Source organism: Macaca thibetana, chromosome 1 (assembly GCF_024542745.1).
Source record: "Macaca thibetana thibetana isolate TM-01 chromosome 1, ASM2454274v1, whole genome shotgun sequence".
NCBI classification, from domain to species: domain Eukaryota; kingdom Metazoa; phylum Chordata; class Mammalia; order Primates; family Cercopithecidae; genus Macaca; species Macaca thibetana.
This window is the reverse complement of record NC_065578.1, coordinates 195,054,868-195,079,956: the sequence shown is the minus strand read 5'-3', so window position 1 is coordinate 195,079,956 and position 25,089 is coordinate 195,054,868. Positions and strand designations below refer to the sequence as shown.

Here is a 25,089-nt window from a genome sequence, read left to right as displayed (position 1 = left end):
GCAGCCAGGTGGCATCCCTCTCCTCTGTGTTTATGCAGCATTTACCAGTGGAGGGTGGAGACAATTACCCTGAGATTGTTCACATGAAACACTATATTTACTGGCTAAGCCCAATCCAGCCCCTCAAGAAAAAAGCACAAAGGCCCAGGCTGGGTGAATCAGGTTTGTGGCTCTCCAGAGGCAGGCGGCGGGCAAAAGTCACAGTGCTCTGAGAAGCTGAAAGAACAGGGGCATGATTTACATTTGCAGGTACTTTGAGGTAACTGGAAGACCTCCTGATGCCACACACAGCAAAGGAACTTAGGAAGGCAAGGGAGTGAATCCAAAGGCTCTGGGGTCGCCCTCCCTGCCCTCGAGCTAGGCCCTCTCAAGGAAGAACCTGGAGCAAGGAGCTTTCCCCTGGACAAACGTGAGTCAGTGTCCTTCGCAGGAGATAACGGGAAAGGCTCCATGCCCAGGAGCTTCAAGGGTCTCGTAAGGGCGGCATTTGGAGGGGGTGCCCCCTGATACTGCCTGGGCCACCCTCCCTGGCTGGGTAGAGGGGTGGTGCTCGGGTTCTCCAGCCTTGGCTGGAGTGAAGGTTCTGGGTTGGCCAGCGGAAGGGCGGGTGGAGGGGCTGCCTGCGCTTTCTTCTGAAGCCTCTTCTTGACTCCCATTGCCAGTTGCCACAGTCAGCTTTGAATTGTGCTTTAGCATCCTAAGACCACCTGGTAGCATTTAGCAATGTCCATGCAGGGCTGACCTATCCGCCACATGGTGGCGCTGCGTGGCAACCTCCAGGAAGTCCAGAGATCTAAATTCCTAAGTGACCTTCCCCGTGGGAATTGGCTACGGAGACCTCACAAGCAGAAAGTATCTGGTGGCCCAGTGACATGTGGCACCCAGGGAAAGCCTAAGATTTTGTACTCCCTCACTTTGGGACAAACAGAACGAGAGAAGCAGAACCACTGATTATGGCTGAAATCTGTTAGATAGAAAGGACACACTGTCAAGCGCCCAGGAGACTCCTGACATCCAGGTCAGCTGGGAAGCGCCAGAAATGTGTGGGATTCTGTTTCTGCCTTTGCTCATATGTACTACTTTTAGGAGAAGCTTATTCCATTTACTTTGGTTAAACCTTTCCAAGTGCCCATACAAATTGAGAGGAACAGAACCAAGAAAGAACCTCCAAGCTGCTTCTTGCTGGCTTTGAGACAGATCAGATCATCCTTCGTGCCTCTAGTTAACACTAAGGTGAGCCAGTGGCGGGGGAAGTGATTAGGGTTTCAGAATCTGCTGCATATCAACGCCTTGCCCATAGAGGGTGTGGTCAGCCCTGGCTCAGACAGAGGGACCAGGGACACAAGGCAGAGGCCAGGGCTCTCTCCTGCAGTCAGAAAGCCATGGACAGCGCAGGGTGAGTGGCTGGGCTGGGGCACCACATTCTGCTTTGGTTCCCACACTCTTACTGATGCTGCTGCCTCCTCCTGGGATCAGGACCTTCGGGGAAGAACAAGAGGAACCATCCCCCACCCCCGCCCCAGCTCCCATTCCGTGGAAAGGCCAATGACTTGGAACCCATCCCATAAGCTCTTCAGCCCAAAAGCATCCCACAAGCCTGCTTTCCCTCAATGAAGACGAGGCTGCCAGCTGCCTGGGATGTGCCAAACCGACCACAGCTGGTGTTTTCCGCCTGTGCTCACAGCTTCACCAGCTCTTCTAGGACACTTGCAAGTGACTTGCATGGAAAATCTTGGCCCCAACAGCAGGTGTTTCTTTTTGTTCTATGAACCCTTTCCTGCTCCATTTTCTGTCCTCATTTTTTTTCCTTCCTCATTTTAACTTCATTGATATAGAAAACATCTATTATTTTTTCCCTAGAAGACAAGTGATTTTACAAAACCTGAACTAATACATTAATCAGTGAGATGAAGCCCAACATTGAATGGACTGCTGGGTTCCAGGTCATATGTGAAAATGTGGGCTTGCAACTGGCAGCGGTGGGCATCTCTGTGGTTAAAATACTGAGATACACAGACATTTTTTTTTCCTATGGTTAAAAGTCCCAGACTTCCTTCATCTCTTGGAAATAAAACTCCATCAGCCTGTGAAATAAATCAGTGATGCCAGTGTGTCTCATCGCCACATGGAAAGGATCTCCTGTCATCATTGCCACTGGGTGTGCATAATTAGAATTATTATTTCTTTCGCCCTCTTGAGAAGAAAAGTGGAAGACAGACCTCTCTATTTCATGAAGAGGAGAAATTAACTAGAGTGGTTTGAAGAGTTGCCCAAAGTCATCTGGCAAGAGATGAGGACTGTGGTCCGAGCTGAATGTCCTCCAAATCTCTCTCCCAGTGGCTCGGCCAGGTGATGGTCTCCCTTCAACTTGGCCCTAAAAATCCAGCTACTTGACCTCAAAACTACACAGTAAAAATGCTAGAGGGAAGATCCACAAATGTGTCCTGAGTCAGTGGGAGAGGGCCAAAGAGGAAACAGGGTATTTGCATCATCTCAAAGTATCTCCTCCGTTGTATTTACTAATTACAATGGGAAAATCAGCAGCTTTGCTGTGGAGAAAGCTGACAGGCACCACCTTAACCGAGAGATCAAGGGCAACACAACTAGCAATAAGGCATATTGGCATATGTGCCCTCTGCTGTGATGTACAGGAAGGGCACATCACCCCTGTGGCATTCTTGCCAAAAATGGATAACCGCATTCTAATCTTGAGAAAGCATCAGATGAACACAAATTAAGGGGCACTCTACAAAATACCTGGTAAGTACTCTACAAAGCTGTCGATGTCATAAAAGACAAGGGAAGAATAAAGTATTGTCAAAGATTGACTAAAACAATATGGGATCCCGAGCTGGATCTTTGGACAAACAAAGGACATTCATGAAAAAACAGATGAAATCTGAATCAAGTCTGTAGTTAATAGCACTGCCCCAATGTTAACGTTTTAGAGCTGATCACTGTGCTATGGTTTTTCAAGACAGTAACACGAGAGGAAGCTGGGTGTGTGGGAATTCTCTGTAGTGTTTTTCCACGTCTTCTCTAAATCTAAAATTATTTCAAAATAAAAAGTTTTAACAAAAAATGTAACTCCTAACTACAGTAATTCCTCCAGGTCCCATCAAAGATGGTGGGATTGTGTCCGGAAACCTGTGCACACTGGATCAGTCATCAGAGAAAGGAGCAGCCTCGCACATACAAGGCCATGTTTCAGTGGAGGGCTGAGGTTTGGCATGGACACCCCCTGGATTGTCTGGGACCATCTGAGGAGATCACTGATCTGTGAGCAGGAGGAGAATGGTTGAGGAGGAAGACAGCAGCTGAGGTGGGGAGGGGGCGCTGACAAGAGGAAACTTTGAAGGAAAGGATGTGGATGTGCCAAGAGAAGGTGGCCTGGTCCAATGCTTGGATTCTTTTACCTTTAGTAAAGAAGTAAATATACCCCAGGCCTGGTGTGGTGGCTCACACTTGTAATCTCAGCACTTTGGGAGGCTGAGGTGGGTGAATCACTTGAGGTCAGGAGTTTGAGAACAGCCTAGCCAATAAGGTGCAACCCTGTCTCTACTAAAAATATAAAAAGTAGTTGGCTGTGGTGGTGCGTGCCTATAATCCCAGCTACTTGGGAGGCTGAGGCACAAGAATCACCTGAATCAGGGAGACAGAGGTTGCAGTGAATGGAGATCGTGCCACTGCACTCCACCCTGGGCGACAGAGCAAGATCCTGTCTCAAAAAAAAAAAAAAAAAAAAAGTAAAAGAAACTATACATACGCTGGAGGCTAGAGGGCCATGGCTGGGGTTTCAGAAAGCAGATTTCTAGCCCATGGTGTCCCCTGCCCAGTTCTTTTGGGATGCCTATCAGGGCACCAGGGAGCTCTGCTGGCCTGGTCAGCATGGCCGTGAACTGCTGAGTGACAGGAAGCTCCCTGGGAATCACAGCAGAGCCTCTGGAATGTTTCTTCCCACAGGAAATCTGTGCTTTGAGCCTCACCACCAGTCAGCCTGAGAACCCACCCACAAACAGGCCAACGTGGCTGAGAGGACCACAGATTTCATCTGCCTCGGAGGGACTATCCTAACAACGCCCAAGTTACCTGTGATCCTGTTGGAAATGCTGAAGAGCCTGGAAGTCCTCTGTCGTTGCACAAACGGTTCCCGATAATACCGGTCCCCAAAGCACATGCCCAGTAGTTCTTTGCGAACTGTCTTGTTCCAGAGTCCATAGATCAGGGGGTGGCAGACAGCGCTGGCAAAGGACAGCCATGTGGCCCAAGTCTCCAGGCTCGGGGAGACAGAGCTCTTCCCCCAGAGGGCCTCAGAGGCGATGACAACCATGTAGGGGCCCCAGGTGACCATGAATGCACCGAGGACCACCAGGATGGTGATGAGGGCTTTGCACTGGTTGGCCGAGTAGACCACACCCTGAAAGGCGTTCCTCCTGCTGCCTGAAGAGGAGGTGGAGGTGCTGGAGTTCTTCCTCCCGGTCCTCTGAGCATCCTCCTCCACGATGACGACTGTGCCACAGTGCACCTTGCGTGCCTTGACCCTGGCCACGCGGAAGATGAAGCCGTAGCACACCAGCATGACCAGAAAGGGGAATAGGGCACACCAGATCTGCCAGAAGGCCGTGTAGCCAGGCTCCCGGTGCCAAGCAGCCACACACATCCATTTGAACTCGTCAAACTCCACGGACGACCAACCAAACAGGGGTGGCAGGCAGCCGATAAGTGCATGAAGCCAGATGTAGACAAGTGCCATCACAGCCCGGTTCCCTGTGATTTTCATGGGGTACACCATGGGGTACAGGACAGCATAGTAGCTAGAAAAGGGATGGAGGGAGGCAAGAGAGAGAAGTCAGCAGAGAGAAAACTGCTGCTTTCCTGCGTCAGGGGCTCCCATGACTGGCCTGGATGTTTCTAAAAGCAGCACCTTCCCCCAGGTCTCCCCAGACAAGTTACAAAGACCACATCATGTTCCACAGCTCTGCAGAGCTCTTTACCAGAGAAGAGCTCAACACCGGCAAGACACAGAGCTCGAACCTTCCTGTTTCCAAGTCACCACACCAGAGCCCACTCATATTTGGGGGTGTGGCCAGTCTTGAGATACCTACAGGAGTCCTAAGGGATTATGCATTGGGCCACATCAGTTCTGCTGCTGTTGACATTAATCCATTCAGATCAATTTTCAGAGGGATCATCAGAACCAGAATGATGTTGGACTATGGGCTTCATTCAATCAATGGACATTTACCAAAGGCTTGCAATGTGCCAAGCACTGTGCTATGTCCTGGAAATGCAGTTGAGAAGATGTGAGGGAGGCAGACACCTGAGCCAACTATCAGGGCCTGGAGTGGTAAGGGCCACATTGAGTCCTCACAGCAACCATGAGCGTGGGTATGTCATTATCTTCATTTTACAGATGAGGAAATTAAAGCAGGGAAAGGCTAAATAATGCACCCCAGACCCATGGGAGAAAGACATAAACCCAGGCAATCTGACTCTACAATCCCCAGTGCACACGCCCAGCAATTCTGTGTAAGCCTTCTTGTTCCACAGTCAAGGGGGCGGTTCCAAATCACTCAGTGCTGCCAGGAAGGAGGTGGGCCAGGAGCGCTCTCAATTCAAACTGGCAGGCTTCCGGTCCAGCACAGAAGGTCACAGCAGGCTCCTGATGCAGGTGATGCTCCAGACCCAGGTCTCACAGCGTTGGTGGCACTGACCAGGACCACCCCAGGCAGAAAGCTAGCCTGGTGAGGTATGGCGATGTGAGTGAGCACCATCTCAGAGGGGAGGCTACAGGGAGCTCCACCTGTCAGGACAGAGAGTGCAGGATGGAGAGAGGAGGAGAGAAGCAGGCCGGGTGGGCATGGCCGGGGCATGTAGGCCCAGCTAAGGACTGGCCCTTTAACTGGAAAGGGTGGGAGGACTTAGACCACAGGGCTGAAAGTCAGCCACCACCCTCCCAACCCAGACATTTTATCCAAAGGAAATAGGATGTTCCCATGGGGGCAACATGTGGAAGGGACGGGTGGCCACACTGATGCCGCCTGGCACAGGCAGGACGTTGGGAAATGACTGTGGCTACGTGCCTCACACATCGCATGGGAAGCCAGCTCCTCCACAGGGACCGCCCTGAGTCACCCTTGGGCCCCAGCAGCTGAACTGCCACGTGCTAACTGGAGGTGCTGCCTCCTTGGTCTTCCTAAGCAGGGGTGAGCCTGGGGCTGCTCTGAGCTGAGCCTTGAGCCCAGGCCAGGATCTAGCCTGGAAAGAGAGCATTTCCAGCTGTGGGGCCTGAGGAGAAGATTGCGCAGTGATTAGGGTGTCGATTACAGAATCACTGCACAGTGGCTGGGTAAGGTGATTACTGTCTTTCACTGCTATCTGGGCTTGCATCTTGCAAAGGCCATGCAGCCCAAGGGAAAAAGCATGCCTTTGGAGCTGGAAATTCAAGTTCAGATGGAAGCTCTGATGTCTACTAGCTGTGTGACCTTAGCCAGCTGATGAACCTCTCAGAGCTTCAGTTCCCTCATCTAGAAAACGGGAATTGTGGCACCCACATCACAGGTCTGATCCTAGGAACGAATGAGGAAGAGCATGGAAAAGGCCCAGATGGTGCCTACCCTTCAATGGGGGACTGGCCATCGACCTTTCCCCCATCCTCCTTGAGGACAAAAGTCCTACACTGCTCCTGCTCCTGCGATGACCCCCACGGGACACTGGCCCTTCTGAGCCCTGGGGGGTGAGCAGGCCACACGGTAGTCTCCTTCCCGTTGTGGGTGGCCTGCTGAGACCTGGACCTGTCTGACATCATGCTGGCAAATGAAATGTGAGGGGGTTGCTAGGGTGGGACTGCGGGGAGGGGAGCAGTGGGTCTAGGAAGGTTTCCTTCCTTTTCAAAAGAAACAAGGCAGAGATTTCTACTTTTCTCTGTCCCTTTACAGAGCGTGCAGACACTTCACCCTCAGTCACCTCGGGAGTGTACGGCCGGCTGTGGGAGCCAGGCCTGGTGAATGTTCACCATAGGCCTCCTTCCACCAACCCTGTTTGGAGGCCATAAAAATGATTACAATTCATGTGCTGTCCTCTGCCAGATTTCCTTCTGGCTCTTCTCAACACCCAGTTATTATTATTACTTTATGGCAAGACTTCTCATTTATTGTAACAAATGGTACCCATATCACTCACTGACTGAGGTTCAGGCACAGGCAGTTCCAGTGTGACATGACACTGATTTCTCCCAGCTGCATCCTGAGTGCCATCGGGAAGCTGGGGCAGTGAAGCTGGGTGCTGGCTCAGTCAAGGTCAGCCTCCTACAGGCAGAAAAGCCCCACAGGCACAGCCCTGCCCATGTACAGCCATGTCCTCCAGGGGTTTTGTTTTTAAGTATGTTTTTGATGGGGGTGGGAGGATAAAAGGTATGTACAATGAAATGCACGTATCTACACCTCTACCAAGATACAGAACATTCCATCCAGGCGCAATGGCTCACATCTTGTAATCTCAGCACTTTGGGAGTCCAAGATAGGAGGATTACTTGAAGCCAGGAGTTTGAGACCAGACTGGGCAACATAGGGAGACCCATCTCTACAAAAAATAAAAAACAAAATTAGGCAGGTATGGTGGTGTGTGCCTGTAGACTCAGCTACTTGGGAGACTGAGGTGGGAGGAGGATCACTTGGGCCCAGGAGGTCAAGGCTGCAATAAGCCATGATTGCCCCACTGCACTCCAGCATGGGTGACAGAGCAAGACCTGTCTCAAAAAAAAAAAAAAAAAAAAGAACAGTCCTACATCTCCTCAGAAAAAAATGGGCATATGTGTTCTCAATCACAGATTTACAAAGTCGTTTTTTGCAGCTGAAGCCTCATTTAAGCCTAGTTGAAGACTCAAGGGAAAACAACAAAAGCAACTCCCGACTCCTATGTGGGCTAATAACACAGACCAAAAGAGAGGGGTTTTTCTTTGCCCTCTATTCTCTTAACTGTCTTCTGAGGCTCTCGATCTCTTCTCCGACAACTCATTTTTAGACATGAGCCCAATCACGACCCTCGAACCCCAAAGAGGCTTTCATGACGTCACAGGTAACTGAAAAGTTGTAATGTGGGAAGGGGCTTCCGATGCTTCAGGCTCCTGCCACAAGACAAGCCACTTTGACAGCAAGCCCTGCTCTTAATAAGTTGTCTTTAGTGAAAACAGAAACAGAATCTAAGCCAACTTCACGTAACGGAGGGGTAACATGCTAACTTACATGGAACAGTCTCCTAAAAGCACTAGTCAGTTTTGCTAGCCCTACTCATCCCATTGTTCTAGATACTTTCATGTACTGAAATTCTATTTTCAGACCTGGAGTTTCACCCTCTGTGGTGTGGAATGAAAATATGAGAACTATTCTCCACAGACCTGGAACTCCAGCGGCTTGGCAGCGATGATAGAGGTGACCACCGTTACAGACTTCTTCTAAGTAACAGACGTTCACAGTGGAACCATTGGCAGGTCAAATGGTGTCCCCAGCAGGCCCTACTTCTACTTGGCTGGTTTAGGACATTGACAAACTGTGAATTTCGCTCCAGGCAGTCATTCTTTTTATATCTGTCTTTGCTCTCTTTTCATGGAGCTACAAGACAGACTCTTTGGGTTCATCTGTCTGGCCAGTTACTTTAGCTGAGGTCCACAGCTGGGAACCCCTGGGTATATGTGGCAATGTCTATAGACATTTTGGACTGTCACGACTGGGGAGGTGTTCCAGCATTTGGTGGGTAGAGGCCAGGATGCTGTTGTACATCCTACAAGGCACAGGACAGCTCCTCACCACAGAGAATTATCTGGCTTGAAATGTCAATAGTGCTAAGGTGGAGAAACCCTGAGCTATGCTAGCCGGCTGCTGGAATGACTGAGTTGACGGTGTTGTATAATGACAAAGCGTCCAGGTTTGGGCATCTCAAAACTGGGAGAGTTACTTACCAGCCCCGTGACCTTGGGCAAGTTACTTAAGGCCTCAAAAACCTCACTTTGCTCATCTGCAAAATCAGGGCTAACAAGGTTATCATGAGGGTTAGCTGAGCTAAATGTTGATAAACAGTGTACATAGGAATATGACAAGCGTGTAACATTTTATAGTTAAAATCACGCCCACTGCCCTTGTTCTTCTCCACTTCTACTTTCTCTTTTTCTTTTTTTTTTTTTTTCAGACGGAGTATTGCTCTTGTCACCCAGGCTGGAGTGCAATGGCACAATCTCGGCTCACTGCAACTCCCGCCTCCCAGGTTCAAGTGATTCTCCTGCCTCAGTCTCCCAAGTAGCTGGGATTACAGGCACCTGCCACCATGCCCAGCTAATTTTTGTATTTTAGTAGAGACGGGGTTTCACCATGTTGGCCAGGCTGGTCTTGAACTCCTGACTTCGGGTGATCCACCCGCCTCGCCTCCCAAGGTGTTGGGATTACAGGCATGAGCCACTACGCTAGGCCTCAGTGTGTTTATTCATCTTATTCAGCTATGTATTCCCAGCACCAACCACTGTGCTAGGCATATAATAGGTGCTCAATAATTGCTTACCAAGTGAATACACAGAAGCTGCTCCTTCAGTCAGAAGGGGCCTCTTCACCTGTTACATACCTGCTATCCTATTCGCTGTTTAGGAGCCTAGCTCAAATGCCACCTTCTCCTTGCCCAGCCCTTCAGCAGCAGTGGCTGGTGGAGCTGTCGATGATGGTTATTTCTACTTTTGTGTTAAATCGGCACCCACAAGTCAGCCTCTGCCACTGAACTGTAAACCCCTGGTGGGCAGGGTCTGTGTCCTGCTCACGACTGCAGCCCACCACCCCAAGGATTGGGCACAGGCCTTTCCTGGAGTAGACATCCAAGGCCCTGAAAGAGGTAAGCCCTCTCTCAGATGAAGTATTTTGCTGGCATGATTTGAGGATTTGTCATGCTTGCTGGTAGAAAATCTCATTCTCATTCATCTAGACCCCAGATTTAAGCAAGCAGCTTACAGTCTCCTGGAGCTATCCCTGCAGATGCTGCCTGGCATGTTTACTGAGCATCCATATAGAGACAGCTCTGAGAGGGGCACTCAGAGACCATCTCTCCATCTCTGCAACTAAGCTGTTTATCCTCACTCCATGTTCCACGGGACCCAGAGCCCAGAAAGGGATGTTCAAAACGTAATAAATACAAAAAATAAATAAAAGTTAAAACAATGAGATCCCATTCCTCCCCCCTGCCAACAAACTTCCAAACTTAAAAAAAAAATGTTATATAATCAGTCCTGATAGGATATTGACAAACAGCTGCTGAAGTACAAATTTGTACAACTTTCTGAAGGGTTATTTGCCTTTTATATATCAAGAACCTTGAAAGCATGTTTACTGTTACTGAGAATACAGCAATTCCACAAACACACATGCTCCTCAGAATGCTATAGAGAATAGCAAGCTATGTGAAGCCACCTAATCCAGTAATAGGGGACTGTGAAAATAATTTATATACCTCCACAGGATGGAATACCTTGTAACCATGAAAAATCACCTTCTTCAAGGATATTTGCAAATAAGAGAAAATGCTCACCATCACCTACATGAAAAAAGGAGGTCAGAAAACCATAGGTGCCAGAAGCCTATTTCAAAAATTTGCTGTATACAACCAAAAATTACTGGAAGCAAATATACTAAAAACATAAACAGTGATTGCTCTGATGGTTAGATCACAAGTGTTTCTAATTTCATTCATTATATTTTCTGTATTACTTTTACTATTCAGGGAAAAAAAAAAAAAGAGAGAAGCTAACTGATTTGTTTTGACCAATGGCTTCACTGGTTCTGCCTCCGCAACGCAGCCACAAAGAGCTGCCAGATTCCAGCCTCAGGTCTAGGTGCAGTCTGTGCTCCCAGTGGACAGTTCCACTACCACTCATCGGCTAAAAAACTGATGGTCTCAAAAAAGTCCAGGGACTTGTGTCACCCAGTGACAACATCCCTGGCTAGCCCCACTCTGTGTTTTCCCTGACCCCACTACTTACTCTCCTCCCCAATTCCAGGCAAATCACACAGACCTTGAATCTATCCTCCCTGTCCTCACGAAGCTCAACCTGTGCCTGTGATGAACGAAGTGGCCATTAGCAAAATTCTAATAAATGCACTAATTTGTGGGAAACTCGCTGCCAAACCCCACGAGACTTGTACAACTAAATCCGACAGCATAATGCAGGAACCTGAAGAACCTGCGAGATGCTGCTTAGGCACATCAGCCGCGCCTGACCTCCCCGTGCATCAGCTACGTTGAGGGCGGGAGCAACCGAGTTTCCAAATGCGCACACGGCCTCTCCCCGGTGTCACTGCAGTATTCTCTGGCTGTCTTCCTTCCCCCTGCTCTCCTTCCAGTCCTGGGCTGTGGGGAGTGAGGGTGTTCCCTGTTTGGGCTGCACTGGTCAACATCAAAGCAAGACAGAGCAGCGGTCACATTGGGAGAAAGAGCAGCAGAGTCAGAGGCCCTGGACCCAATGCGGCTCGGAACCGAAACCTGCCTTGGCGTCGGCTTCTTCACCTACAAACCAAGAATCAGAGGTTTCTACAATGTTTTATTCTAGGCAACGGAACCTCTTTTTAAAATATAAAATTGTATGTAACATCCACAGACAAAACGAGACGTGCTTTGGTTGAAGAGACGGCTCCAGAGGCAGAACTCCACCTGGTCATCCTCCCCCGGCGGGAGCCCCTGACACTCTCCAGGGAACTAAAGCAGTCAGCGGGACACTGCACCAGATGAGTGCCCGTCAGCAATTCCTCAACTCTCTAAGTGTGAAGCATGCTTACCGGTCGATGGCAATGACCCCGAGGGTTAGCATGCTGGCTGAGCTGATCAGCAGGTAGAGGAGGGCAGAGAAGTTGCACCACACTACACCAAAGATCCATTCCCTGCGGATGGAGCTCGTCACCACAAAAGGCAGCACCAACACGGACAGCAGGAAGTTGGACAGGGTCAGGCTGAAGACGAACTTGTTGCTGAGGGTGAGGAGGTAGGACTTCCTGTACAAGGTGACCACGATGACCAGGTTTCCCAGGCAGACAAAAATGGTGATGACAATGATGGCGATGAACTGAGTGACGATGACGCCCCCTTCGCCGCCCTCCTCCTCGGTGAGGTTACTCAGCTCCTTCCTGCAGCCGAGGGAGGAGTTGAGGCTCATGGTCAGTGCACCTCGGCATGGGGTGGGCACAGCATGCTGGACGACTGCAAAGATAAAGCAGGACCAGGGGATAGGAAAAGATTCATCAAATCATCGTCTCCACCTTAGGGAAGAAAGGCTTAAAGGGGTTAAGTGCTACGCCTGAGGTCACCCAGCCAGTGCAGACTCTCAGCGGGACTCCCCCACACAAGCGCCGCATAAGCGGGCCATTTTCTATAACCAACTACGTGTGAAACTCTTTACGTCCCCCTGACCAATTTCTTCCTCTGGTCTAACCCATCCTATCCATTTTCCCCAAGGCCATTGGTTCAAAACTTTTAATGTGCTTAAGAATCGTTTGAAGAGCCAGTTTAGAAAGCTGATCCTTGAGCTCCACCACTAGAGGTTCTGGGCGCAGAGATCACAGGCACAACCTAGGAATCTGCATTTTAAATGGGGGCAGGGGGTTGTTACAAGTGGTCTATGGGAGGCACTCTGCAGACTGCTGTGTTTAGACCCTGGCTACTCAGGATGGGCTCTGAACCAGCAGGATCACCATCACTGGGAGCTCACTAGAGAGGCAGAACCTCAGGCTCCGCATCTCCATCTCACAGAAACAAACCTGCATTTTAGCCCCAGTGCCAGTCGGTTTTGGTGCACATTACGGTTTGACAGTAAGATTCTCAAGGGAATTGTTCTGAGCTCCCTGAGCACGGATTAATCAGGTGCAGTTTATATGGGGACACCATTACTGTTCTCATCAGACACGGCGAGGGAGGGCAAGCACTAACTGTAAATGGGGAAGTAGAGGCACCATTTGAGGTCCTGGCCCACAGACATCACTGTCTATAAGGTGCAGTCCCTGCCCTCAGGAAACTGGCTTGGGATCTTGGCTAAAGCCCCAGGTTGACACATGTTAACATTAAATCCTACAGACTGATGTTTCTCCAAAACTCTTCATATACCTCAGTTAGCCAAAAAATCCCACAGATCACTTTCCCCACCTGCTCTCATTCTCTGCACATAGAAAACACCAAAAAGAAAGGAAAGATTGCTTTCCATGATCAAGACAAAAACTCTGCCACCTAAACTCCCTATACACAGCAGCGGGGCCACCCTCACAACCCTCGCGGTGGATCCGCTGCTTCAAACGCTCTTTGGCCAGAGGGAGTGTGCGGGTTAATAAGGCAGTCCTTCCCCTCACCAGCAGTCATAAGTGCCAGAGAGAAAGTTTCCCTCATAGTAAGCTGTACGGTGATGTCCAGACCCTTCACTAACTCAGCTTCCCTGCTTTGTACTTGCTCTCAGATATCTATGACCCTCTTGATTTGTGGTCCCCAAACTTGAACACGCCATTCTGGATGTATTCTGATAAGTGTCAAGTCCAAACGGGCAATTTTCTCCATGATCAGAATAATCCCCTTCACACTATTCACCATAAGAATACATTTTCTGGAGGCAGGGCGCACGGTAGCTCACACCGGTAATCCCAGCACTTTGGGAGGCTCATGTGGGCAGACTGCTTGAGCTCAGGAGTCTGAGAACAAGCCTGGGCAATGTGGCGAAACTGTCTCTACAAGAAAATAAAAAGAAAATTATCCGGGAATGGTGGTACATGCCTGTACTCCCAGCTACTTAGCGGGCTGAGGTGGGAGGATCCCTTGAGCCCAGAGGTCGAGGCTGCAGTGAGCTGTTTGTGTCACTGAGCTCCAGTCTGGGTGACAAAGCGAGACTCTGTCTCAAAAAATTTTCTTGTAGCAACTAGCTAATTCTGTTGGGCTTATATAAGTGTGTGATCAACTAAATCCCAAAGTTTATACATACATGAATTTCTATGAAGACAGATGTCCCTAATCTTGAACATGTGGAATTAATGTTTTTAAGCCTAAGTACAAAACATTATTTCGACTAAATTTCCCTTTAAGCATTTTGGCCCATATTTCCAGGCTGCTAAAGTATTCTGAATTTTGATTCAGTTATGCAACATATTAGTTACTCCAGCTTTGTGCTGTGAAGATACTTTCTAGGTGTGCCTTCTATGCCTGTGTCTTCGTAAGGTTGTTTTTGGTTTTTGTCTTTAGTTGGTGATTCTGGGTTTGTTGACGCTAGTAGGTAAATTAATTAATGTCTCAAAGCTTCTAAATAAGCATATTACTGCACAAGGGACAACATGGTGATTAAGAAAACAGACTTTGCATGTAATAAACCTGCACATGTACCCTCAAATCTAAAATAAATGTGAAAATTATAAAAAAAGAAAGAAAATAGAGCTTGAATCATTAGACAAATGAAATAAAGAGAGGAAATATTTATAGCTTATATCACAGATAAAAATCTTATCATCCTAATCTGTAAAGAACTAGTTAAAATCAAGAGGAAAAAAACAGATGAAAACCCAGAATAAAAAAGTGGCCATAAGACTACTATGGTTTGAATGCCTGCACCTTCTGAAACTCACATTGAAACTTAACCTCCAATGGGCAACATGGAGAAGTGGAGCCTTTAAGAGGTGACTGGCTGATGAGGGCTCTGCTCTCGTGAATGGAATAATGCATTCACGGATTAATGGGTTATCACGCAGTGGGACTGGTGGCTTTATAGGAAGAGGAAGAGAGACCTGAGCTAGCACTCAGCCCCCATCCATGTGACGCCCTGTGCCGCATGGGGATTCTGCAGAGAACCCACCAACAAGAAGGCCGTCACCGTATGCAGCCCCTCAACCTTGGATATTTTAGCCTCCATCACTGTAAGAAATGCATTCCTTTTCTTTATAAATTACCCAGTTTCAGGTATTTTGTTATAAGCAACAGAAAATGGACAAAAAGACCTAAACACAGAGTTCACAGAAAGACACGCCAATGGTACTCAAACACTGAAACGATGCTCAATTTCACTGAAAAGAAGAGAAATCCATGTTAAAACTACAATGAGATGCCATTTCTTTCTTTTTAGACCAGCAAAAATTCCAAAGTTTGGCAGCAGTCTCTGCAGGCAAGGCATTGGGGAAACAGGCACTCTCCTATGCTTCCAGTACAAATGCAAATGGCAGAACCCTAGGGAGAGGAATTGGGCAAAGGTAAAAATACTACAGGCATCCACCCTGTCTTAGTCTGTGTGCATTGCTATAAAGGAATAACTGAGGCTGGGTAACTTACGAAGAAAAGATGTTTATTTAGCTCACCCTTCTGCAGGCTGTACAAGTATGGTGCAGCATCAGTCTCTGGTGAGGGCTTCAAGCTGCCTCCACTCATGGCTGAAAGCAAAGGGGAGCCAGTGTGTGCAGACCACAAGAGGAGAGAGGAGCCAAGAGAGGGAAGGAGGTACCAGGCTCTTTTCAACAACCCATTCTAGTGGGAACTAAGAGTGAGAACTCCCTCCCTCCCACAGGAATGGCGCCATGCTGTCCTCCATGAGGGATCTGTCTCACAACCAAAACACCTCCCACCAGGCCCCCCCTCCAACACTGGGATCAAATGTCAACATGAGACTTGGCGGGGCCCCCAAAACCATGTCCAAACCCTCCAAACCATTGCACACCCTTGGCCCAGCTACTCCGCTACCCTGAAGATGCAAGTTGGTAATATGAAATAACAGATGGACAAAGTTATTTTATTCGTTGAGGCACTAGTTGTAAAAAAAAATTAGAAATAAGTGAGAAAGAAGTTGAAATGAGAATACATACACACACAAATATACATAAATATGTTTATTTAAAAAGAAACACAGGAAAGATAAATCAGAAATTAAGAGAGATAGAAGTAAATTTCTCTAAGTATTTCTTCATAGTTTTGATTTCTGAACCATGTAAATATTTTACACACTAAAAATTTTAAATAAAAAAGTTATAAAAAGTAAACATAAAATTGACTGTAGACAGAAAAAAAAAGCCTAATGTCAGATTGATGATATAACCACAAAGAGAAAAAAATTAAGTTTACTAAGTTTACTTATTAGGTTAGATGTTGGTAATGGTATTGCAATTTGACACCTATTTGACTGTAGGGCAATTGTGTATAAATGCTTTTGTTGGAACTATAACCATGCTTATGTTGGGAATCAAGTATTTTACTGTGGGAGATAAAAGATACAAATTACAGAATGGGGGAAGTGAGAAAACACCTTGTGTTAGATTGGTGATTGGACGTATCAGTATGAACTCACTATTCAAGCATAAATACAAGAATTAGTCTGAGGAAGTTCCCCAAAATGCAGTCAGAAAGATTAAGAAATTGAAAATGTAAAAGGCAAATGAAAACATGACTAGGAAGCACTTCATAAGGTATAATGACTTTATCCAAGCAAAGTATAGCGTTGTTCACTTACTATGGGAGTCTCCCCCAACATGGTAGATGTCACTGACGTGAACATGTTTCTTATTTCAAATGCACAGAAAAGTTGGATTAAATATAACCCAAAATTTAATTTTTTTAAAAAAGTGAAACTTGAAAAAAGAAACCTACAGGTAACAGAGAAAAAACTAAAAGGCAGAATATGAACCTCACACCTGTAACTACAGGGTATTAGATCTATCATAGTTCAAGTCCCCTAGGGCAGAGGTTTTTAGGTGGCAGAATGACTTTGGGCCCTACAAAGCAGAGAACTGGAACCAACATCCTACATAAAGAGTAGGTTCTAGAAGGGATTTCTCCTTCATGGAAAAGGGATTAGAAAGCTCCTCCCACTGGCATAGCCAAGTGGCAAAAATATAGTTACTTAACGTGAGGCTCTGGGCAGGGTACTAACATTTTTTTCCATGAGAAATCAAACATTAAGACATGCGTCATGCTAATGAGGGTTCTAAAGTAATATATTCTAGCCGGGTGCAGTGGCTGACACCTGTAATCCCAGCACTCCGGGAGGCTGAGGCGGATGGATCACCTGAAGTCAGGAGTTCGAGACCAGCTTGGTCAACATGGTGAAACCCTGTCTCTACTAAAAATACAAAAACTAGCCAGGTGCGGTGGTGCACACCTGTAGTCCCAGCTACTTGAGAGGCCGAAGTAGGAGAATTTGCTTGAACCTGGGAGGCAGAGGTTGCAATGAGCCGAGATCGCACCACTGCACTCCAGCCCGGGCAACAGAGCAAGGCTCCGTCTCAAAACAAAACAAACACAACTAAATGTATACATTCTGCATGCTACAGAAATCCAAGTTAATAAACCCATGTAAAAATTAATGCTGACAGAAGTAAATCAAAATACCTCTATAAGGAATTTACACACTCACAATACACACAAAAAAATACCTGATGAAAGTGAACACATAGCATTCCCCATGAGGGATGGTCAAAAACAACAGCAACAAAACAGAAGAACTGACTTCCAAGAACTTGAATTAATAGAAAAAATATGGTGGCTAGGCACAGTGGCTTACGCCTGTAACCCCAACACTTTGGGAGGCCGAAGTAGGTGGATGGCTTGAGCTCAGGAGTTCGAGACCACCCAGGGCAATGTGGTGAAACCTCATCTCTACAAAAAAATTAGCCAAGCTTGGTGGTGTGTGCCTGTAGTCCCAGCTACTTGGGAGGCTGAGGTTGTAGAATAATTACCAGAGCCCAGGAGGTCAAGGCTACAGTGAGCCATGATCACACCAATGCACTCCATCCTAGACGAAAGAGTAAGACCCTGTCTCCATTTAAAAAAAGGAAGGAAGGAAGGAAGGAAGGGAGGGAGGGAGGGAGGGAGGGAGGAAGGAAGGAAGGAAGGAGGAAGGAAGGAAAAGAAAGAGACAATAAAACCAATACAATTGAAACTTTTAAAAAGAAAAGAGGCCGGGTGCAGTTGCTCACTCCTGTAATCCCAGCACATTGGGAGGCCGAGGTGGGTGGATCACCTGAAGTCAGGAGTTCAAGACCAGCCTGGTCAACGTGGTGAAACCCCAACCCTACTACAAATACAAAAATTAGCTGGGTGTGGTGGTGGGCACCTGTAATCCCAGCTACTTGGGAGGCTAGGGCAGGAGAACTGCTTAGACCCGGGAGGCGGAGGTTTCAGTGAGCTAAGATCATGCCATTGCACTCTAGCCTGGGAGACAAGAGCAAAACTCCATCTCAAAAAAAAAAAAAAAAAAAAAAGAAAGGAAAAGAACTAGAAACCATAATGCAAGACAAACCAATGGGTATGTTAAACAGCAGATTTAGCTAAAGAGAAAGATGATTAACTGAAAGATGATTCCTAGAAGAGAGGTCTGAGGAAATTACTCAGTATGCAGTGAGAAAAATTAAGAAATTGAAACTATGTAATAAAAGTCAAAATACAAGTCAAAAATACACGAAGAATGGGCTAAGAAAATCCAACGTGTGTCCAACAGAAGGGCAGCAGGTGAGGTTAGAGAGAATTAAAGGAGTAGACACTGTTGGCTACCTATCCAGCAAACCATTCTCAGTTTTTTTCTTAACTGGCAGACCTCTGACTTTGTCTGGTGTCCAACCCTCCTCCAAGTGCCTCAGAGAAGGCTGATCTTATCCCTAGTTCTGGGATACAGATCCTGATTGGTCTAAATTAATCACCGTGTTCCCTTTCTTCTTGCAGTTCTGGCAGTCTCCCCTGTAGTTAGGCAGGAGGAAAAGTCTTTGATGAGGGGAAGGGGAAAGATTTTTGGGTAAAGCTGCTTTGATCTCACAAAGACACAAGGAAGACAAATCTCTCCAATGACCCTAGAGGCAAAGACAGAAAGGGAGCCTGGAGCTGTGGCAGCCATCTTGAGGCAATTAGGGATGCGAAGCCAACATGCTGAGCGTGGCTGAAAAGAAAGGCTGATCCTTGGGTTAATAAATTAATAAATCCTGAAGTCACCTTTCTCCTGGTTTTTTGTTATGTGAAGTAATACATTTTTAAAAACTGGTTTTAAAGCTATTTTCAGTTGGGTTTCTGTTACTTGAGTCAAACATATCCAACCTACTAGGGTTAACAAGAATTTAGAGGTATGATTGAACATTTTCTAGGATTAAAAAAAAATACATGAGTCCTCAAATTGAAAGAACATAACAGATTCTGAAAATAATTTTTTTGAAAGCCTGCATCAAGACACATCAGGATAAAAAATGAAAACACCAACATACAGAGAAACGGAAAAAGCCAGAAAACAATGGAATAATATCTAAGGAAAAGAACCTTTGCTCTAAAGTTCTATAATATCATTCAAAAGAAGGTAAATATACTTTTGGGGTGAACAAAACCCGAATAGTTAACTAATGACAACTCTTGAGTGATCTGCTTAAGGATACATTTCACGAAGAAGGAAACAATCCAGAGACAAGAGGTAGGATACAAGAATCAATTGTTAGAAAAAAATTTGGGCTAGGCGCGGTGGCTCACACCTGTAATCCCAGCACTTTGGGAGGCCGGGGTGGGTGGATCATGAGGTCAGGAGATCGAGACCATCCTGGCTAACACAGTGAAACCTTGTCTCTACTAAAAATACAAAAAATTAGCCGGGTGTGGTGGCAGGGTCCTGTAGTCCCAGCTACTCGGGAGACTGAGGCAGGAGAATGGAGTGAACCTGGGAGGTGGAGCTTGCAGGGAGCCGAGATCGCGCCACTGCACTATAGCCTGGGTGAGAAAGTGAGACTCTGTCTCAAACAAAAAAAGAAAAAAAATTGGTAAATACGTAGATAAATCTAAATGGGAGCAATAAAAAATAAAATTTAGGCCCGGTGCAGTGGCTGATGCCTTTAATTCTAGCACTTTGGGAGGCCAAGGTGGGCGGATCACTTGAGGTCGGGAGTTCGGGACCAGCCTGGCCAACATGGTGAAACTCCATCTCCACTAAAAATACAAAAATTAACCAGGAGTGGTGGCGGGTGCCTGTAATCCCAGGTACTCAGGAGGCTGAGGCAGGAGAATCACTGGAACCCAGCAGGCAGAGGCTGCAGTGAGCTGAGATCGCACCACTGCACTCCAGTCTGGGCGACAGAGCAAGACTCTGTCTTAGCAAGCACACCAGTGACCTGAGAATCAGAGAGCCCAGAATTGGCTGCCGTCTTTCAGGCCTTCTGGTCCAACATTCCCCAGGAGACAGAGGAGGAATGTGGGCCTAAGAGCTGCCCACCCAGCGAAATTCAAAATCCCAGTCTCTGCTAGGAGGTCTGGAGTAGGGAAGGCACAAGCCTCAGCAAATCCCTCAGGGTGTATCTTTAAAGAACAAGAGAAGTGGTTTGGAATGCCCCTGCCAGAGAAGGCTTCCTGGTGGGCAGCCAGCTTACCCAGGGCCCAACAAGCCAGGGCCCATTGAATGGAAGCAAGCTCAAGTGTGACTCACATTTCCACTCTCTGGGGCTGTTCTGCTGCCAGACACAAAGGTGCTTCAGAACTCCCACACTCACTACATCCTGCCCTGGCCAAGTAAATCACCTTGCACTGCTTCTCCGAGAAACAGCTAGACGAAGTAAACCTATCAGAAATTATCCCTGAGAAAGAGAGCTATCCCTCTCAGACAGGTCATCAGAGAAGCTGATCACTAACTCATCCTTGCCACCACAGCTCAAAGTATTGTGGTCACTCCTCTTTTAGAATTGTCTTCAGTCTTCTTGTGCATTTCCAGAGATAGTAAATTGTCTGCTGGATTAGACTACTGGCAACGGCTTCAGGTCAAAGTCAAATCTTATCACTCAATTCAGTAATTAATACCATTTTGCAATCAGTCCAAGTGCCCATCAATGATAGACTGGATAAAGAAAATGTGGTACATATGTACCATGGAATACTATGTACACATAAAAAGAACGAGATCATAGTCTTTGTAGGGACAAGGATGGAGCTGGAGACTGTTATCCTTAGCAAACTAATGCAGAAACAGAAAACCAGATATCACATGTTCTCACCTATTAGTGGAAGCTAAATGATGAGAACACAGAGAGGAACAACAGACACTAAGGCCTACTTGAGGGTGGAGGATAGGAGGAGGGAGAGGAGCAGAAAAAATAACTATTAGGTACTATGTTTAGTACCTGGGTGACAAAATAATTGCACAACAAACCCCTGTGTTATGAGTTTACCTGTATAACAAACCTGCACATGTACCGCTGAACTTAAAAGTTAAAAAACAAAAATCAAAAACAAGGCAACACTAGAGTATTGAGACAGGTATCTGTTGTGTTTTATAAACTGCTTTGCATGGTAATATCCAAGAAATAATTCCAGAAATGCCTTGAGCTTCAAGGACAGGATTACTACAGCATAAGGCTAGGTTCTTTCTATTATTTATTGTGCAAATCTGGGTTATTTTGTGGTCTCACATTTTTACCTAAAACTCTTTCATTTTGATTGACTTAAGGTAAAAATTTCTTCCTGATCATATTGCTGTTGCCCTGCACTTGTCAGAAAGACTGTGTGGCCCTGATGGTTAAGAGCACAAATGCCAGTCAGGCGCTGTGGCTCACGCTTGTAATCCCAGCACTTTAGGAGGCCGAGGCGGCTGGATCATGAGGTCAGGAGTTCGAGACCAACCTGGCCAACATAGTGAAACCCTGTCTCTACTAAAAATACAAAAATTAGCCAGGTATGGTGACACACACCTGTAATCCCAGGTACTCATGAGGCTGAAGCAGGAGAATTGCTTGAACCCAGGAGCCGAGACTGCGCCATCTGCCTAAGAGACAGGGTGAGACTATGTCTCAAAAAAAAAAAAAAAAGGCACAGATGCTAAAGCCAACTGTCTGGATCTGAAGCCCAGCCCATCCACTTTTTAGCTACATAAGCCTAAGTAAAACAGTTGCCTTCTGTGTCCTTGTCTATAAAATGAGTATCATCTTCCTCTTAGAGCTATTGTGAGGACTGAGTTCATTTGTACGAAGTGCCTGGAGCAGCATCTGGTGCACAGTAACACTTCACTGCATGCTAGTGTTACCATTTGAAGAGTTTAACCTGATTTTACTTTGGGAAATGACCTATTTCTGGCCTACCCTTTTCAAATTTTTAGGCCATGTGATTTGGGTAAAGCCATCATCACTTGCAGCTCTAGGGGTCAGCTCAACTAGGGTGGCTAGAGAGTCTCCCTGATGGGGCTAGGGATGCTCACCTAACCCTAGGTCCAGGATTTTGGCGGGAAGCGTTGGAGGACAGGCTAGCTTACCACAGGGCTGGCAGTGTGACAAAGTACGAACCCAGGGTTGCAGCAGCCGGCCATCTTTAACACTACATGGGAGGAGCTTACCAGCAAATAAAGCAGAGGATGAGAGCACAGGACAAAGGGGTGGATAGGTGGGAGGGACACAGGTGAATTCATCCACAAATGCCAATAAAAGGATTTGAGATTCTGAATCTTCTTTTTCTAGTTACATAAGCCAGTCACTTTTTTTCCTTCCCTTACACTAATTTTGCTGGGTTTCTATCACTTGCAACTTACAGAATCCTAATATTCTGATATATCATGATCTACATACCACATGTCAAGACTCCACCTCTTTGGACACTGCTACCAGAAGCCTTCCCTTTGTCAAGTGTAGGCCAACTCAAGCACAGCTCTGCCTGCCTCAGCCTCCTCCTTTTCCTCCTCTTTTTGCCATGGGCTCCTGGGCCCCCCTAGGAAGTAGACTCTTCTCATATGGAGGCATTGAGAAGCTCTTCACCCCCAGAGTGTGTCCCTTTAGGATCAGAAGATCTATGTCCCAGTTCACAAGCCACTGCAAGGAAAGTGAGACCTCCCCCATCTCCACAATGCCCCTCATATAGGAGGCCATCCAAGGGACAGCCTGAGAACCTGCAAATCACAGGCCTGGGATTACTGGTGGGGTGTGGTGGTCGGAAGGAGGCGGGTCCTCACGCCTCTCTAATGAGGGTCTCCTGCATAGGACAAGACACACCTGTCCTCTCCAGAAGTCTGCTCCAGAGAAAATAGGGTTTTTTTTAATCATAAAGGTCTCTTCTGATATCCTTAAATCTGCCTGAGTGAGGCAGTGTTCCATTTCCTCCTCCACAGGCTCCTTTAGAGCAGAATGCACCATTCCATTTCCACTCTGCGAATCCCACTATCAATTCTTACGAAGAGCGGACCAGCCTGATGCGCTGGGACCTCCAGCTGCCCTCTTCTAAAGAAATCAAGTGCAAACAGGTAGGTACATAAGCTGTTCAAATAAATAGTCCTCCAGGTGAGGAAAATCCCTCAACACCTCTTCCAACAAGCCTGGGGGAAATCATCCCGCTGCCCATTTGGCCACACTCTTAGGGCCCCTTCATCTCAGCACCTCAAAGCACTTCACACACATCAGTCACTAACCGGGGCAGGGTGCGTGGTGGGGGTAGGCTTGGGAAGAAGGTTCTAATAACCACCCTGTAACTGAGATAAAGAAAGGGAACCCCTACTTTCATCCCAACCACAAACCAGGCCACACAGCTCGTTGAGAGGCAGAAAGAGATCATGGGCTCCCTGGGTGTCCACACCTATGTGTAAACAGCCAGGTGCGAAGGCTCCCTCCTGTGCTCCCTCCATGCTTCCCTGGCACTCGACCGAAAGTTGCCCCACAGATAGCAGGCACAAGGACGTGGCCTCTGCAACCCCAGGGGCATGTACCCACCCAGCCAACCCAGAGTCTGTTGCAATGCACAGTGCTTTGGCCCTCTCCCCATTAGGGCACCACAAATCTAGCAATGTCTTTGTTCAAAACCTCTCACTTAACAAGTGCAGCAGGTCTGAGCTCTGATCTGCTTGGGAAAATGCACCGCGGGAAGGCAAAGAAGAGTCAGAACCCCAGATGGCCTCACGGACTTCTGAATTCTGAATTCGCCAGTGGGAGAGAACTGGCTTTGGTGCTCTCCACACGTACATGATCAACTTGAGCACCTCACTGCCCTTCACAACATCCTTCTGCAAATGCCGCTGGAAGTCAGCAGTTTGGGGTTTCTCTCCAGCTTCTGCAGCTGACTGTGACCTTGTCCACAAGGGCATCAGCAGCGAGTCTATCAAATATTGTTCCAAATCCAAGCTCTTGGATTCTGGGTATAGACATTCCCAAGGCTCAATCCTTAATCCATTCTTTTCTTCCTATGAGATTCCTTGAGAATTTTATCTCTTTCCAGAGTATTGCTTAATTATTATTAATAATGACAGTATTTGCAAAACACAGTGTAATACATGACATACTATTACACACATCATCTCATTTGATTTTCTGAATAACTTTTACAGGTAGGGATGACTTCTCCCCCTTTTTAAAGAGGCAGCATGACATAATGGTTAAGAGCATGAGCTTTGAAACTAGAAAGCCTGAGTTCCAAATCCCAGCTCTGCTACGTACTGCCTCTGTGGCCTTGACATGTTACTTAACCCCTCCCAGCATCAGTCTCCCCATCTGTAAAACAGGGATAATAGGAGTATCTACCTCATAGGATTGGTGGTAGGAGTCAATGAGTTAATATTTGTACTGTGCTTAGAACAGTGCTTAGTGCTACATGTTTGTTAAATAAATAAAATGGGGAAACTGAGGCTCAGAAAGGTTAAGCGACTAGTTCAAGAGACCAGTAGATATTAGCCCTACAACTTGGTAATGTGCCTGTGAGTCTACTGTTTATCTTCAATCCGTCCATTCACCACAGCAGATGAGATGCTACAAGGCCGAGCCTCACTGTGTTGCAGACTCCTCACCACCAACCCCTTCCCAGGCCGTCTGCTGCAGCCAGCCGTGCCGCACTCTCCCATTTCCACTCTGCTTTTGCTTATTTGAAAGACTCTCCCTGTCTGTGGAATGAATGAAGATGTAGTAAGTATAAAGCATTTTATTGATCTATTGGGCTAATAATTCTATTTAAAAACAGAAAGAAAGAAACAAATAAGTGGGGTAGAGAAGAGATTGAGGCTCGGAAACAGCACAGACAATATATCAAGTCACAGATGACCCTGGATTTGGCAGTGATTTCTTATAGATGACACCAAAGGCACGGGCAACAGAAAACAAAATAGACAAACTGGACTTCATGAAAAGTTTAAAATTTTGTGCA

General features: G+C 46.9%; 1 protein-coding gene across 2 annotated transcripts in view; it reads right to left on the bottom strand.

Moving 5' to 3' along the window:
* GPR161 (G protein-coupled receptor 161) overlaps positions 1 to 25,089 on the bottom strand; it is a 56,911-nt gene that overhangs the window by 12,960 nt on the left and 18,862 nt on the right. For both annotated transcript variants that reach the window (XM_050784874.1, XM_050784876.1), the window contains exons 2-3: positions 11,805 to 12,222; positions 4,090 to 4,814 (exon numbers count right to left, since the gene is read on the bottom strand). In XM_050784874.1, the coding sequence (XP_050640831.1) occupies positions 4,090 to 4,814; positions 11,805 to 12,222 (1,143 nt within the window). The remainder of the gene's footprint in view (positions 1 to 4,089; positions 4,815 to 11,804; positions 12,223 to 25,089) is intronic.